Here is a 15,658-nt window from a genome sequence, read left to right as displayed (position 1 = left end):
CTTGTTCCACCATTAGTAATATTTCTTTGATAAGACAGGACTTTTTCATCATCATAGCCTTCCTGACTCCTCCAGTGCTTTGCTCCTTGTACACCGAAACTCTCAATACAAGGAAATGTGCCACAGCCCTGCCTGGAAACCACTGCAGAGCTGGAAACACGTAGGTGTAGCGGTGCCTTGTGAACCAGTTGCAGCCACAGTCGTTCCCTGAAACAAAGTGTGTGCATTCCCATGCTGTTTTTGCGAAAAAGGCTATTTAAACATAATGCTTTGTGTTAGAAATAGGGATTGATGTGTTAAAACTGTATTCAGGTCTGTAGGCAGTTCAGTAAGGCCTTTTTTTATATCAAATGAAATTCATCATCTCAAATGATGCCTTTATCCTTTGAAGAGTGTGGTGGGTTGAGCCTGGCTGGGGGCCAGGTGCCCACCAGAGCCGCTCTCTCACTCCCCTCATTCACCAAACGGGAGAAAAGGCATAACGAAATGCTTGCAGGTCGAGATAAGGACAGGGAGAGATCACTCACTAATTATCGGCACGAGCAAAACAGACCAAACTTAGAGAGGGAATTCATCTAATTTATTACTAGGCAAAACAGAGTAGAGGAATGAGAAAATAAAATCAACTCTTAAAACACTTCCCCCCACCCCTCCCATCTTCCCGGGCTCAACTTCACTCCCGGCTTCAACCTTCCCCCTCCTCAGCGGCACAGGGGGACGGGGAATGGGGGTTACGGTCAGTTCATCTCACGGTGTTTCTGCCGCTTCTTCATCCTCAGGGGGAGGACTCCTCTCATCGTTCCCCTGCTCCAGCATGGAGTCCCTCTCACGGGGTGCAGACCTTCAGGAGCAAACTGCTCCAGTGTGGGGTCCCCCACGGGGTCACAAGTCCTGCCAGCAAACCTGCCCTGGCGTGGGCTCCCCTCTTCACGGGTCCACCGGTCCGGCCTGGAACTTGCTCCAGCGTGGGCTTCCCACGGGCCGCAGCCTCCTTCAGGTGCCTCCACCTGCTCCGGCGTGGGGTCCTCCACGGGCTGCAGGTGGAATCTCTACACCCCCTCATCCTTCCTCCATGGGCTGCAGGGGGAATCTCTACACCCCTCATCCTTCCTCCATGGGCTGCAGGGGGAATCTCTACACCCCCTCATCCTTCCTCCATGGGCTGCAGGGGGAATCTCTACACCCCCTCATCCTTCCTCCATGGGCTGCAAGGGGACAGCCTGCTTCACCATGGCCTTCACCACGGGCTGCAGGGGGATCTCTGCTCCGGCGCCTGGAGCTCCTCCTCCCCCTCCATCTGCACTGACCTTGGTGTCTGCAGAGTTTCTTACATCTTCTCACTCCTCTCTCCGGCTGCAAAAGCCCTCCCTCTCTAAGTGTTTTTCTTCTTCTTAAATATGTTATCACAGAGGCACTGATTGGCTTGGCCTTGGCCAGCGGCGGGCCTGTCTTAGAGCCGGCTGGCATTGGCTCTGTCAGACACAGGGGGAGCTTCTAGCAGCTTCTCACAGAAGCCACCCCTGTAGCCCCCCCGCTACCAAAACCTTGCCACGCAAACCCAACACAAAGAGTCATTCTCTGGCCAAAAGGTTTTTCTGGCAAACAGTACTAACTAACTTTACGTAAACTTATATTACATAATATAAAAACACTGCCCAACCCATTCTCATTTATATAGCTTCTCCCTCTTTATCTATTCCTGTCTATTTGTCCATTTCAATTTGATTGAACTTCCTCTCTGGCTTCAGAGGTATCTCAGTATCTTCTGCTTGTTTAAGAATTAGGATAAATGCAGTTTCATTTTAAGGTAGCTACAGCTTTCCAAACATCAATGAAAAGGGGAAGAATTGTATTTTTTGCATAATTTTAAGAGTAAGACTTTTTTTTTCCCAGCTCATGTAAGCATAAATAACCTGATCATTATCACAGAGTTTCAGTGCAACTCTGAATCTGCATTTTTCTCTTTTCCCTGTATGAACAAGAGCACCTACAAAGATGGAGAAGGTAGGGGAACTAAGTCATCTGGGGGACTGCTGGAAATCAGGACTTTCCTTTTAAAGACAATTATTAAATGATAAAACTGACAGTCTTACCTGACCGAACTCTGAGGTCTTTAATCTAGTTTATCCAGGCAGGACAGACCTAACTATCCTGTCCCTCTTTCGCAGTTTGTAAAATTAATTTACATTTATCAAGATGTTAAATAAACATTAAATGCATATATGATTATATTCTAGGACATAGTATCAGCTTTGGAGGATCGCCTACGCCCTCTTGTCCAGGCAGAGTTATCAGTACTGGTAGATGTGCTTCACAGGCCTGAACTGCTCTTCCCAGAGAACACAGACGCAAGGAGGAAATGTGAAAGCGGAGGGTTCATTTGCAAGTAAGTTGTCCTGCAGTCTGGCTCATTGGGAGGGTTTTTGTTATGTTTTGCTCTTCCCCAATTCTCCCATGCCTGATGGAACGGTGCCCTCCTGCCCAGTGTTATGTAAAGCAGAGTGTTTCACGACATGGTAAATGCAACTTCTCCTTGGAGGGGAGGAAGCTTTTGGGGATGAGGATAGACTGCTTGGCTTAAAATGCTTAAAAATTTCTGGCTTCGCTGCAGGATAGAAGTGCCATAAACAGTAGTGTAAACAAGTGAAAAATTACGAGCTAATCCCTGTTAATGTATCCCTGCCTTCAACCCTCGTAGCGTTTGCAAGGTGCTTGATCTTGTAGCACTCAGTGCTGGGTAAGTATGTTAGGATCGGTTGTTATCGTGCGCATCACCCAGTGCAGATGCTGCCCAAATGTGGAGGGAAGGAAAAGGGAAGATTACAAGGTCATTTAGAGGGCAGTTCAGAGCAGAATCCAGCTTCTCAGATCACCTCCTGGAAGGGTGGATTATATAGTGAGTTTATGGCAACTAGCTACCAGAGCAACAAACAAATGCTGGGTGGGTTGCATTGCGCTGTCCAAGACTCTCGGTGTATTTTTTTAACAAAGTAGTACGTGGAATAGTTCTCTTTCTTACTGTTAAGCGTTTGCTCTAGAGGATCAGCAAGTCCTAAATCCCACTGCCCTTCCCCTGATTCCTCTTGCCTGTAGCCAGAGGGTTTTGCCTGGCTGTCCTCCTGCCGCGGGGATGCAGTTTCCTTCGCAGCTTCCCCAAACCCGTGGCACCTGGTTCAATGTCGCTCTTGAGAGAATGTTCCCGAGATGGTTGTATAATGGTATGATAATAAAACTCGCTTGCAGCTTAAACCAATTAAGTAAGATAGCCACGTATATCTTACCCCATTTTTAAAATATTAGTACTAAAACAAGCTGTGATTGATTGGTTATTTTCAGGTTAATAAAGCATACTAAACAGCTGCTAGAGGAGAATGAGGAGAAACTATGTATTAAAGTATTACAGACGCTCAGGGAAATGATGACCAAAGATAGAGGCTATGGAGAAAAGGTAACGTAATTTACAGTTCATCATTCTGTGTTAAACACTGTTTTTATTATTCAGTAAAGGAAAATAAAATTCTCGCTCTTTCAAGCTGTGTTTTGTATGTGTAAGCATTTCTGTACTGGATCAGGAACAAAACGTTTTTAGTCAACTAATAACTTCAAATATAATTTGAAAGGTAAGCTTGTTTCTGTTGCTTTTCTACTTTAGACTTGCAAGTTTAAGTCTAATTCCTGTGGTTGCTGGCACTGTAAAAATATCTAATTTTGTTACCTTTTTATGAAGGATATAACCTCTTTATCTGCTTTCTGGGTCTAGGTGACTCTTCATCAGGTCGCATAACCTTTTATAGTTTAATTTTAATTTATATACATCTGAGTCATCTTGTAAATTATAGATGAAAACTGTCTGTACATCCACCCTTCTTTTTTCTTCCCCCTTCCTACATACAACTTCTTTGTCTTGTTGAGAAGAACATTTTTCTGTACGTACAGACCTATTCTCTATTTGCATCAGAAAAGTGTCTATATACGTGTGTGTTTGTGTATCTAGACATTCCTACAGTCAATCTCAAAATCCTAGTCTAATTATCTTGTGTATTTTTAAGCAACCTAGGTTATTACCGTGCCACACGGTCGGTGTACAAAGCAATGTGCCCTTCCAGTGAACATGCTCCTGAGTAACTGAGAATTGCCAGTTGGGACTGGGGGAAGCAGCGGTGTGGAAGGACGCTTGCTGCAACTGGGAGTCCATGCCCAGGAGCAGATGGTGTCTCATATTCAATTCTCACTTGCAGCGCGGTTTAAAGTGGTTGCATAGTGCTAGATTCACAGCACAAAAAGGCAAAAGCTTTAGAGGTCGGACAGTTTCATAATAGTCATAATCGTTTATAGCTGTAGCTATGGCTGCAGCCGCAAGGGAGGGAGACGCTCTGAAGGCAGCGGAACCCGTAGCATCGCTGGGCCAGCTGGGATGTCGCACGCCACCCCTGCTTTGGCTAGCCTGGCTGGCAACGAGGAGGGTGCGGGAACAGAACAGAGACAGTGCTGTCCTGCCAGTCCAGCAAGAGCGCACCAGAGCAAAGGGACCTGGAGGAGGGAGAGCAAACAGAGCGAGGAGGCTATGGGCACGTGGGTGTTCACGTGTGTGTGTGTGGGCTGTTACCGAGCACACCCAGCTGAGCACACAGCAGCGTGAGTTGAGCAGGAGACTCCTAGGAAAATGCCCGAAGGGTAGGGATGGCCGGCGCTGTGCTCCCTGCCCCGTCAGGGAACGCTCTCCCACGTGCTGCTGCTACCTCTTAGGTGTTGGGAGTCCAGCCACCTCCTGGCTGCAGTGCTGCTTTGCTCTACACCTGCAGCCCTACCTAGGGATTCTTTTCACTTTCCAGTAGCAGTATTTTTTGATAAACTCATTGACTTTAGGAGAACGCTCAAATCAACCGCAAGAAAGAAGCGTATAAATGTGGGATGAGAAGGGTAGGAAAGGGCAGCAGCTCCACTTTGAACACATCGTCCTTTTCTGCTGAAGTGGCAGTATGTTGTGCTGGGTCCTAACAGCACAAGATGAAGCCCTGTGGAGACCGTCTGTCCTCTCCTCAAGGCCCCTTTACTAACACATCTGCGATCCCGTCTGATTCTGGAAGGGGACTGGTTGTAGCCTGTAGACATTAGTCTGCCCCTACACTAGATGATCCTCTTGGCAAGCGTGGAGTGCTGATACCTCCTCTTGCCCAAAGCTGGGGATGTGAAAGATTCAGTGTAGTCATAGATATGGGGTTACAATTTGTTAACACATCAGTGTACATTCCCCTGTTAAAAGAGAGACTGTCCAAGGTCACCTTAAGTAATAAAAAAGCTGGATGATATATACAATATATACTATACACCAACAAAACCCAAATGAGAGCTTCAAAGTTTTTGTTTTCTTTTAAATGCAATATGCTGCTTGGAGATTCTTCTAACTAGAAATTAACTTAGAGGAGTTCCCTGGACTTTATTTGGCCAACTCGGGTGAAGCAGTATTTCTAGAAGATGCAGTTAACGTAACCTGCACCATTCAGACCATGGAGAACCCCGCAAGATTCTAAAAAATCTTCCAAGTGTAGAAAATCCATTAATTTCTGAAACAGTAGATCAGTTACATAATGCAAGATAAGAATATGCTTGCCTGTGAAATGGATTTCCGAATATGAAAAAGCAGCTGATTGCTTACAGATAGACTGCTAGTAGTAGTAGAACAGCTTTTACTGTCTGGCTGTGAGAAGTGCAACTGTATTTATTCTCCCTTGTGACTCATATAACTGTATTTAGTCACCACTTAAAGAGGCAATACCTTTTGTTTTAAAAGGGAGGGGGGGAAAAACCCTTATGCACCCATTCTAAATCCCAGAGTCCCTACATATATAAACTTAATCTTGTGACCAGCATACTGATGACGCAAGCAATATTGCTAGTGGGTCAGATGTTCACAGAACTGACAGCAGTCACTTCAAAGTAGTGTTCAGCAGCAGAGCGCCATGGAAGTTTTGGCATCGTGTCTGATTTTGCTGTAATACCATGTGCTGCTTGCTGGAACAATCCGATTTATAAAGAGATTGTACTCCTCCTCTCACGCTTAATCTCCCAGCACAAATAATAAAATGCCGCACCCTCCTGGCCCGTGCGCTTGTCCCTTTCATAGGTGGGAAACATAATGAGAATGCAGTGTTGTCCTCTCCCATTAGTGAAGGCCTTCATTAAACAGCTGGGATTCCTCTGCAGCATGCAAAACCCGTGGTGAGAACACAGATGTACAGAAGCTTGTGGGAAGGCTCGAAGTTTTACATATTGCTAAAGACTCCTCATCTTGGCACGCACTCAGGTTCGCTCAGTGATGGGTAGCATACTGTGGTATATTTAATAGGCAGAAAACTTTACTACATTGACAGTGTAGGCTAGACCCAAGTTTTTTACTTTGCTGAAACATGCCATTCATAGACGTCTTCCTGGGTGCCTACCAGATGATTAGCCTCACTTCTGCAGGACTTAAATTTTTTAAAACTCCGTTTCTCTTCCCAACCTGGAAATCCAGCCTCTGCACTCCTGCTGCTGCTTACAGCTCACGCTGGGGATGACTCTTATGCCCAAGGGTGAAGTTCTTGGATCTCGGTCAGCCAGCCCATGTGGTTTGTCACTTGGCACAGGAACAAAGCCAGGGCGCATCCTGCCTCTGAAGCTCCCTGCCGCAGCGCTTCCAGCAGCGTCGGTTCCCCGACCTGCCGTATCCCGGCGCTTGCACACGTTACTCATGCCGACTGTAAAATTGCAGTATTAAAGTGTTAAATGATTTATAAGATCCTAACATGATATTTATTTGTAATTTATCTTACTAACGCTTGCTTTCAATTCTTCCCCTTCTTTCTTTTCCGGCAGATTACCATTGAATTGGATAATGCTGAGGTTTTAATTTTATTTATTTTCTACAGTGTTGTTTCTATGGTGTTTGTTTTATGAGTAGCCCTGTGATCTGTCCTGTTGTCTCTTCAGCACTGAGCTTTCTAATTTGTATGCCTGTGTCAGTGAATTAGTTGAGTTTTCAGTCTGCCGTGTGTCTACGCTGGGAATAGTTAACATAACTAATTCCATCTGTCATTACTCGGAATATTAGTCCAAATGCAGTTATAACTTCTGGCAGCCTGCAATCAGTCTGGCGCCATAGGAGATGCCATGAAGTTTAGGACCAGATCTGAATGCCTTTGCAGCATCAATTGCAGCAAGCACCATTAAAACATCAGCATTTAGCAGCTGGCTGCGACTACCGCAAAATCGGTGAACAGGCTCTTTCTTTTTATTGGGAAAACTAAATGCTGAGGTTTAATTAATGGCGTTCATGCAGAAGTTGGAAGAACTTGCCAAAATGCAGCTGGAGAAGCCCCTGAATGAGGCGTGTCCGCTTGCTGACTCCCGTCGCAGGGCACAGCGAGCTGGGTGCAGGCAGGACCGCAGAGGGCTGGGTCCTTCTGCAGAAACTCTGTTGCTGGCTTTACCGAAAAAGGTGACAGTCATGCAATTCATCAAAGCATCTCGCTGTCCTTCCTGTTGGTTCTTAGTCAGGTTTGGTGTATAAAAGCCACGTAAAACGTTCGGATGTGTTGTGAAAGCAGTGTGGTGTAACCCTATGGAAATTACTAACTTCTGAAGGTATTTCTGTGCGAAAAGCTTCCTACCATCAAAAACGTGCCTTCAGTTGGCAGTGCAACAGCCCCGGGCTGTGTTTATGCTGTATGTAGCTGTTTTACGGGCGGAAAAGCCATATTTGAGTGAGAACTTTCAGTTTAACTGAAATTAAGCTTTCTAAGGACTTGTAAAAGCGGTGTGTCTGGTTCGGGCACTGGCGCACAGGGTGGCGGAGGGAGCTGAGCTGTCTCTGCTGCTGCAACTTCCTCATCCAGCTCAAAAAAACCCCACGTGTGGGCGCTAAATTTGAGATTCTTTTTGCATAAATGTATAATACTGAGAAAGTGATTGACTGGCACCTTATTTTACTGAAATACCAGGAAAAAAAAGAAATATTTTCCTCTCTGTGCTTTGTTTCCTGCCTTCTCTCCCAAGCCAACCTTTTATTTGGAACAAAATTCAACCACTTAAAACACTTAATGTTACTGCTCTTTATTCAGTAGAGTAGATAATGAAATACACCGTAAAGTGCTTCTGTAGAATTTTGATAATCAGCTGAATTCACCTGGGTGAACTTCATTCTGAGAACCAAATACTAGTTGGTGACCTTTCCTGTTGAAATGGATTTGAATTCCAGACTCTTTGTCACAAAAGCAGACCAGAACCTGTACCCATCGCCCAGGGTTGGGTCGGAGGGTCTCTTCTGTTCAGCAGGGCTTTTAGGGGAGGGAAGGAGCAGAATTCCTTGTGAGAACAAACCAGAATGGTGGCTGCTTTGGTTTGTTTTTAACCTAGCCTCTGGTTGGGATGCTCAGGCCCCTGCCGTGCCGCAGGTCGGTGCCGTTGCCGTCATCCCGACGTGTGTGGGGGTCCCCTCTCCAGGCTGGAGCAGAAGGTCCAGCCAGGGTCCGAGATACCTTCCCATCACCAGTTTCAGCTTCAACAAAAAGCTCTTTGTCAGAAAATCCTCAGCTAGAGCTGCTTGGAGTCTTCACCCTTCTGTTTGTCGGTGGAAATTTTCTGCTGTTAGCGTGCCCGTCCCGTTGGCGTGTGTAGAAGGCAGCTGATGGGTAGGATGTACGCAGGGAGCGAGGGTCTGGGTTTGGTGCGGAGGACAGCGTTTGGTGTGGCAGAAGTCCATGGATGGCATGGGAGTCACCTCCGACCTGCGTGTCTCCACGCTTCACACCAAACTGTTCATACTACTTCGTTACAGAGGTGCTGCCGTGTCTAACCTCTAGTGTAATTATTTTCTCTTTCTTTTTTATAAACCAAGGTTATTTTTTTCCGCTCTTACCTGGGGAGTGCGCACCAGCAGCGTGCTCTGTTTTTGAAAAATTAACCCGTAGCACGTTAACGCTAAGGTGCTGGACCCCTTAGGCTGTGTGGTGCTACGGCTCCCCAGAATAGCATATATCTGTAATTTTATCTTGGAGAAACTTCAGACAGACTTGAATTGTTTAATTGCAAATTAAGTCATAATACGAAACTCCTTCCCCGTCAGTTTCTGGCTGCAATCTTTGCCTGCAATAAATCAGCCAGAGTGTGTGGAGCAATTTAGCATTTGGTCTGGAGGCTGCACGGGAGGAACTTCATTGCTCCTCGACGGAGCAACTGTGTGGAGGGAGCAGGTGTGTTTATAACCATCGGCAGCAAGCACTGGCTGTTACGGCAAGGGACGGGGACAGGGCTCGCACCTCTGACAAGTCTCAGCGGAAATCCTGGGGTTTCCTTCCCCCTTGTCAACCCTGGAAACTGGAAACATTTAGGGCAAAGAATACAGAAATCTCCATTATTAGTAAAATTATTAACCTCTCTTTTTGTTGAATTCTGCACAATTTAATTTTTCTGATCAGCTGAAATGCTTTTTATTCCCTTGGGGTAAAACTCTTATTAAAGCAACCATCTTATGGCATGATTTCATGGTATTTACGTGATTGTATACGTAGGTAGATTTCTATATCTTAGTTGCTTACTGCAAGATAACTTCACTGAGTGGTGGGTCCAAATAATAAAACTAAAAATCCAAATAATAAAACGCCAGGAGGTCCACGTGCTTGTTTCTGAAAGTCGCAATAAAAAAATCGGCGTTCCAGTCCCCCTTAACATTTTTGCGATGAAGAAAGGGAGGGAGTGCCCTTTGTAACTGGGGTGAATAATGCTGGAATTCACCTTGATGGTAGGAAATCCCCCGCAGAACAGGAAGGATGCTGAACGCCGCGACCCGAGCGCAGGGTCAGGTCAGCCCTGCCAATGCCCGGCGGGGCCCCGGGCGCTGCTGGAGCGTTTGTGGTGCTGGAAAATGTCGTGGAAACGGAGCGGAGGGGTAGCACGGCTTCATGCTGTTGGCCTAGTTCACGTGCTTGCTATCGAGGGGTTTATTGGAGTTCCCTTTTTGTTGGAAATGAGGGACAGGAAGGAACTGTAGTTCTCCAAGGAGAAGTGGTGTCGTGTGGTGTTTGTTTTCTATTACTGTAGTCTGAGGACCACGATCTGGTCTGGCAGAAATATGGTGATAGCATCTTTAAGCCCTTGTAGGTGGTGGGTTTTTTTTTTTAACTGTGCAGCATCCGCTGTTGTGGCAGGATTTGTGTAAAAGTTTTTCCTTCTGGGGACAGAAATAAGGATACACTAAGAATGAAAGTTGTTTTGTAGTATTTCCAGAACATTCAGGTTCCTGTGAACTTGTAAAAGTGCATAGACCTTTGGGACAGATCTTAGGGACAGGACCGGTATTAAAGAGCAGAAAAGGTATCTTGAAAGATGGATGAAAAGCACAATTTGTTTTGATAGCAAACCAAAACCCTCGGAAACTGTAAACCACTTTGCACCTTACTTGCAACATGGTTGTGCTGGGTTTTGTCCTCACCTCGGGGAGCTGTCTGCTCAGAGCTCGTCCTTTTGGTTTGCAGCAGGACGACTGCTCCTGCAGCTCCACGGGCTCTCCCGGAGCTTCGGGCCAGCGTCAGGAGCTGAAGGGTCTGACTCGAGCTGGAGAGCTAAATGGGGTGGGTGGTCACGTTGGCTCTGGGCAGGTTTCTCAAGTAATAAGGAAAGTAGAAACTCCCAAGGCAGGGCACCAGCACGTTGTCTGTAAAAGCCCTTGGGGCTGAGGATCTCTTGATCGGCTCCTTGCTGGGCTGGAACTGCTGAAATCCTGTTCTTGATGGAGCTGTTGACTGTGCTGGCCTCTCAGAAGAGGCTCAGGACCAAACTAAATTTGCCTCAAGTGCCATCAAGTGTGAATCTTCACACAACAGTGATAACTAAACTCCAGTTGTAATTAGACACAACAGCTTAATTTACTTTTAATCCCCAACCCACTAAAAAGTCCAGGCGTGATACAAATGCAGATTTTGCGGTGTTTCACAACTGAAGCTGAGATGGTGAGCTCCACCGTGGGTTCCTTGTGGTCCAGGACAGCTCGGGCAGCGCAGCTCCCTCCCCGCCAAGGCATTCCTGTTTGCAAGGCGACGTTCCCGTCCGTTCTCCTGGGTCCAGATAGGCGTTTGGGGACAGCGTGGCCCAGTTTCCACCTGCAGTGCGAGTCTTGGACACTAAAACGCATACGTCCTAGAGAAACACATTAATATTTTATGGACGAAAAAGGAGAGAAGTGTTAGTGCTGACCTGCAGGTGGCATGCTCAGGATGCTGAATGCGGCTGGGAGATGTCCTACTTTTTTTTCTTCCCGCCCCCCCCCCCCCCTCCAAGCCACATTGCAGTGAGCTGCTCCACTGGGCACCTGCCAACATTCAGGCAGCAGTTACATAAGAACAGCTTTTTTTCCTGGAATTTAGACCCGCTGCTGATGTGTGACCTTCAGCGGTAATTGCCAATAAACGCGATGGAGATGTTTACAGTCACCGCGGGCCGCGCCGGCCCCGAGCCTATGCCGGTAGCTGCCGTGGGGCTGCTGCCGCTTCCCGCGACCATGCAGGTCACACGCTGCTGGGTCTGGATTTTATTTTTCAGGGTGAATAGGGGAGCTGCTGCTCCCCCCCACACCCCGCAGGGCTGGTGGGGAGCTGGGCAGGGGCCAGCAAATGCCAAAATGACCAAATCCAGCAAAACTCCATAAGCACACTGAGTTTCCCTTGTAATCGTTTAGTCCTTTTTAAGATTTGAAGTTAAAAAACTGAATTAAGTAAAAGCCCAGTTTCTTTTTGTTACTGGGGTTTTTCTATTTTTATTCAGTGATGACACTTCCTTATGCAGCTGATAAAACCGTATCCAGCAAAATACACCTGCGAGACCCACTCAATATAGTTTTGGGTTGGGTTTTGGTTTTTTTTTTTTTTTTTTTTCACATCTTCACTTTGGTCTTGAGGTTTCAAGTAGGTGAAAAAGGAACTGAAAATCCTGGTTCAAAGGGGCTGACTGAAGTAACCTTTTCAGTGCTCTTTATCAATGATCAACTAAAACTATGACGGCTGAGTAAGGTGCAAACTATGTGCTATTTTATGCATCTTCTGATTGGAATTGGAAAATTCATTAACCTCTTAAGTGCTGGAGAGATGCGCTTGCAAATTATTTTCCTCGTAGAGAGAGCTTATTCCACAGCCATTTCTCTTGTGTATTTTGCACTTAGACAGTGCTTCACTTGTTATGTCTCAAGCAGAGGAAATGCAGGCTCTCATAAATTTTTGTGGGCTGTCTTATATTTTTTTTTCCTTCAGAAATCCTGCAATCTTTGGACCATTTTTGTTGCACAAACTGGAATTGGTGAGCTCTTTGGAAAAGGAGACTGGAACATTTCTTAGTTAGTTGTAACAAAAACAAAAAGTCGTTATACCATCTTACTAGTTAATTAAAACTGCTAATGTAAAACGTGTAGTGAAGGTAGCTTCTTCTACATTGTTACTGTAAAAGACCTGCAAGATCGAGGGTTTAAAGACAAGCAAGCGACTGCCCTCCCACTGAAGGTCAGTGGCTTATCAGAGACCGAGGTCTCTAACTCCAGGAAAGCCCCAGCCCAAGTAAAACACGCTTTCTCAACTGAAAACTCTGGAAAATGAGAGAAGGCATTCCTGTAGGCAGATCTCGGTGACCTTTCAGCGCAGGCACTGACAGCCCTTACACCGATTTCCCACCTCATCATCCGGCAGCGCACAAAGTCTCCGCAAATTCACTGAGATAAGGGGACGGGGGGGATTTTAGCCATGTCCCTGATTTGAGTGTGTGCCTCAGCGGCGAGGCGAGGGGGCGTAAGCGTGTGGTCGCTGCTCCATCACGTGCCGGTGGGAGCCGGGGGGCTGCCTCTGCCCCCCATAAATCCTGCATGTCTTCTGCGAGGGCTGGGAGAGCTGCACGGCTCAGGAGCCCGTGCCAGGACAAAGTGCTGCTCCGCATCTCCCGCTGCCTCCTAATTTATAGAGGTGTGAGATCCCCCATCACTAAAAATACGCTGCTCGGCAACTTCGATGCAGGTCTGTCACAATGGTAAACTGTAACGTGGGAAGTTTGTCAAAGCAATTCCGAGCTCTTGATTCCCAATTATTCCCCTCTGCCCTGAAACTTATCCATAGCGAGTCGAACGTGTTTTTGACAAACACCTACGTATCATCTGCAGAGGCTAGAAATTTCCTATCCAAATCTTTTCTTGGTTCTGCAAGGTAACAGTATTGGCCTTCCGAAGGAGACTTGGCGAGCAGGTAACCTACGTGGAGCTTTCTGGTTTTATTGAAGAGTTATGAAGGACAGCAATGTAATTTGTGCCCTAGTCTGTCATAAATTAGACTAGGTGGTGCTTTTTGGTGTGTGTCTTTCAAGTAAGAGCCATACTGAATGCATTTCACAGAGAAAAGGGGAGAAATCCAGGAAAGGGAAGGAAAAGTGGAAAGGGACTTCCAGGACTGTGTCTACGCAGCCAGTCCCACTGGAACTCCAGCTGACACATACGGGAGACGGTAATGCAAGAGCCGAGGCAGAGGCAATGGTTTCAGAATAATGTATAGCTGAGACTGTAGTTCTTTGCATCTGGATATACAACCAAGCTGTCAAAAGCTTAATGTGACCTTTGGCTGACTGACTCGGTAGTTGTGTTTTTCCCCTTTTTATTTCCTCCTCTATGCCAGATCCTTCCCCCCACCACCCCGATAATTAGATGCCATATGCATGGAGTTGGGTTGGTTCCTGAATTCACAGATTTCAGGGCCAGAAGGGACTGCTCAGTAATTTAACCCGACTTCCTGCGCAGCGCAGGGCACCTCATTGCTCGCCATCGCTTCCCTGCTGAGCCAAACCAATTCAGTTGGACCGAGGTTCTTCAGAACGCTCGGTGCTGATCTCAAGGACCTCCCAGGAGAGATGTCAGTTTACTATTGCCTCGCACCAGCTAGTCTCCTTTGCATCCGATTTAGATACTGATTGGAAAACAACCTAAAGGAAAATGGCATCAGCCTGTGGAAGTTAAGGAGCCTGAGGTTTGTCAGCACTCAGTCCTTTGAACTCGGAGATGGCCTGGAGTGGAGGAGGTTTGTGCTTGTAAGTGTGCTGGTTTGTCCATTATTTTGTCAAAATTCCAAAGTTTGGTGAGGTTGAAGGGAAGTGGATCAGGTTTTTGACAGTGTTCACGTGTGTGTGCTCACACAGACCCGCGGGCTTTTCTGATAAGATGATTTCCCACCCGTTTGTAACATTTCAGTATGAGGTGTTTTCCATCCTGTTTTGCTGAAGCCGCTATCCGGAGCAGACCCAGTCTATGTGAATGGGAATCTCCACCTGCCTTTTAAGTGCATTTCAGGCCTTTTCAGCGCTCAGTATTATGGATGTTTACTACATAGTTGAATTTAAAAAAGAATGTTGAGAAAAGCAATCCTGATGCTTTAAGCCTGAATGAAAATCTTTCTGCATTTCCTCAAACCATTTCCAGTTTTTTATCCACAGTGCTAGTTGTTTGAGTTTTCTGTGACAGACAGGATTAGACAACTTTCATCTCTATTGTTATTTTGAAAGCAAATGAAAATAAAACTTTCATACTTTCCTCAAAACCATAAAGGAAAAGGACTGAAACCTCTCCCATATCTCGTAAGTTGAGATGTAATGAGCTCACACTTGAGTTGTCACTTGCTTTGGTGGTTTTTGAGGTGGATACATCCACTGTTGAGTCAGACAAAGACCATTCTGGGAAACACACGTACTCCGTGTTGGGGAAATGGATGCTAGAAGCATTACGGTCACCAACGGGTCAAAGAAATTATAATTCTCCTGTTATGGCTAATGATGAGTGGGTTTTTTGCCAGCCTTGCGGGAATGGAAACTTCAAAGGAAGAGGGGGTTTTGCACAGCAAGTTGAAAGGAACTTTTGCTACTTCTCGCAAAAAGTAAAGATGCTGTACTCGGACCCTGCCACCTGCTGTGTTCCGGTTTAAAAGCTGGCCACTGTGTCCGTGACACTCACCTGGCCGCTGTTAGCGAAGTGTCTCAGTATTCCACAAACGTGCCCCTGCCCCCAAACCATGACCCTTGTTCTAGGTGGAGAGCTGAGGTATAGGGAGGCACGAGAAATCCAGCAACGGGACTGCTTCAGTCTGCTCTCCCACCCTGTTCAGTCCTCCTGGTAAAGCACAGGCTGGTACTTTGCTGTCGCAGCACACAGGTTAGTGCAAAGCGTAGTACAGTAACTATAGCTCAATAATTCTTTGCTATTTTAACCCATTTTGACTCAAAGAATAACAGTATCGGTATTTGGAGTTTATATTCTTACTGAAATACAGCTGAAGGCCGTGCTTATTTGGGATGATCTGTCCGAGCTCTGCCAAGGGCAGTAGCTTTTGCTTGCAGACGAGTTTGTGGGGCTGGTTCTGACATGCTGATCTATTTATACACGCTACAGTGGGAAGGCACAGGAATTTGCTAGCTAGAATATGTACTTTTTCTTTCTCCAATTAAGTTGGAAAGATCAAACTAATTTCATGCTGATTCTTCATCTGTGCTGGTTTTCAGCACCAAAATGTACATAGATGTTGGATTAAAATGGGGTCATTTATAAGGCCAGGAATAAGGAAGCTTTCATTTGGAATCCAGAGTCCAGGACGTTATCTTGTGGGAGTCATGT

General features: G+C 46.2%; 1 protein-coding gene across 9 annotated transcripts in view; it reads left to right on the top strand.

Annotated features, from left to right (window-relative positions):
* The window catches only part of ITPR1 (inositol 1,4,5-trisphosphate receptor type 1), a 185,368-nt gene that overhangs the window by 98,491 nt on the left and 71,219 nt on the right, over nucleotides 1-15,658 (top strand). For 7 of the 9 annotated variants that reach the window (XM_054837654.1, XM_054837656.1, XM_054837652.1 and 4 more), the window contains 3 exons: nucleotides 2,238-2,386; nucleotides 3,337-3,448; nucleotides 6,856-6,882. In XM_054837654.1, coding sequence (XP_054693629.1) covers nucleotides 2,238-2,386; nucleotides 3,337-3,448; nucleotides 6,856-6,882 — 288 coding nt within the window. The remainder of the gene's footprint in view (nucleotides 1-2,237; nucleotides 2,387-3,336; nucleotides 3,449-6,855; nucleotides 6,883-15,658) is intronic. The other 2 variants (XM_054837660.1, XM_054837658.1) reach the window with 1 other exon arrangement.

The sequence above is a fragment of the Grus americana genome, chromosome 11, assembly GCF_028858705.1.
Source record: "Grus americana isolate bGruAme1 chromosome 11, bGruAme1.mat, whole genome shotgun sequence".
NCBI classification, from domain to species: domain Eukaryota; kingdom Metazoa; phylum Chordata; class Aves; order Gruiformes; family Gruidae; genus Grus; species Grus americana.
Note: the sequence above shows the minus strand (reverse complement) of the source record. Positions and strands in the feature narration are given on the sequence as shown.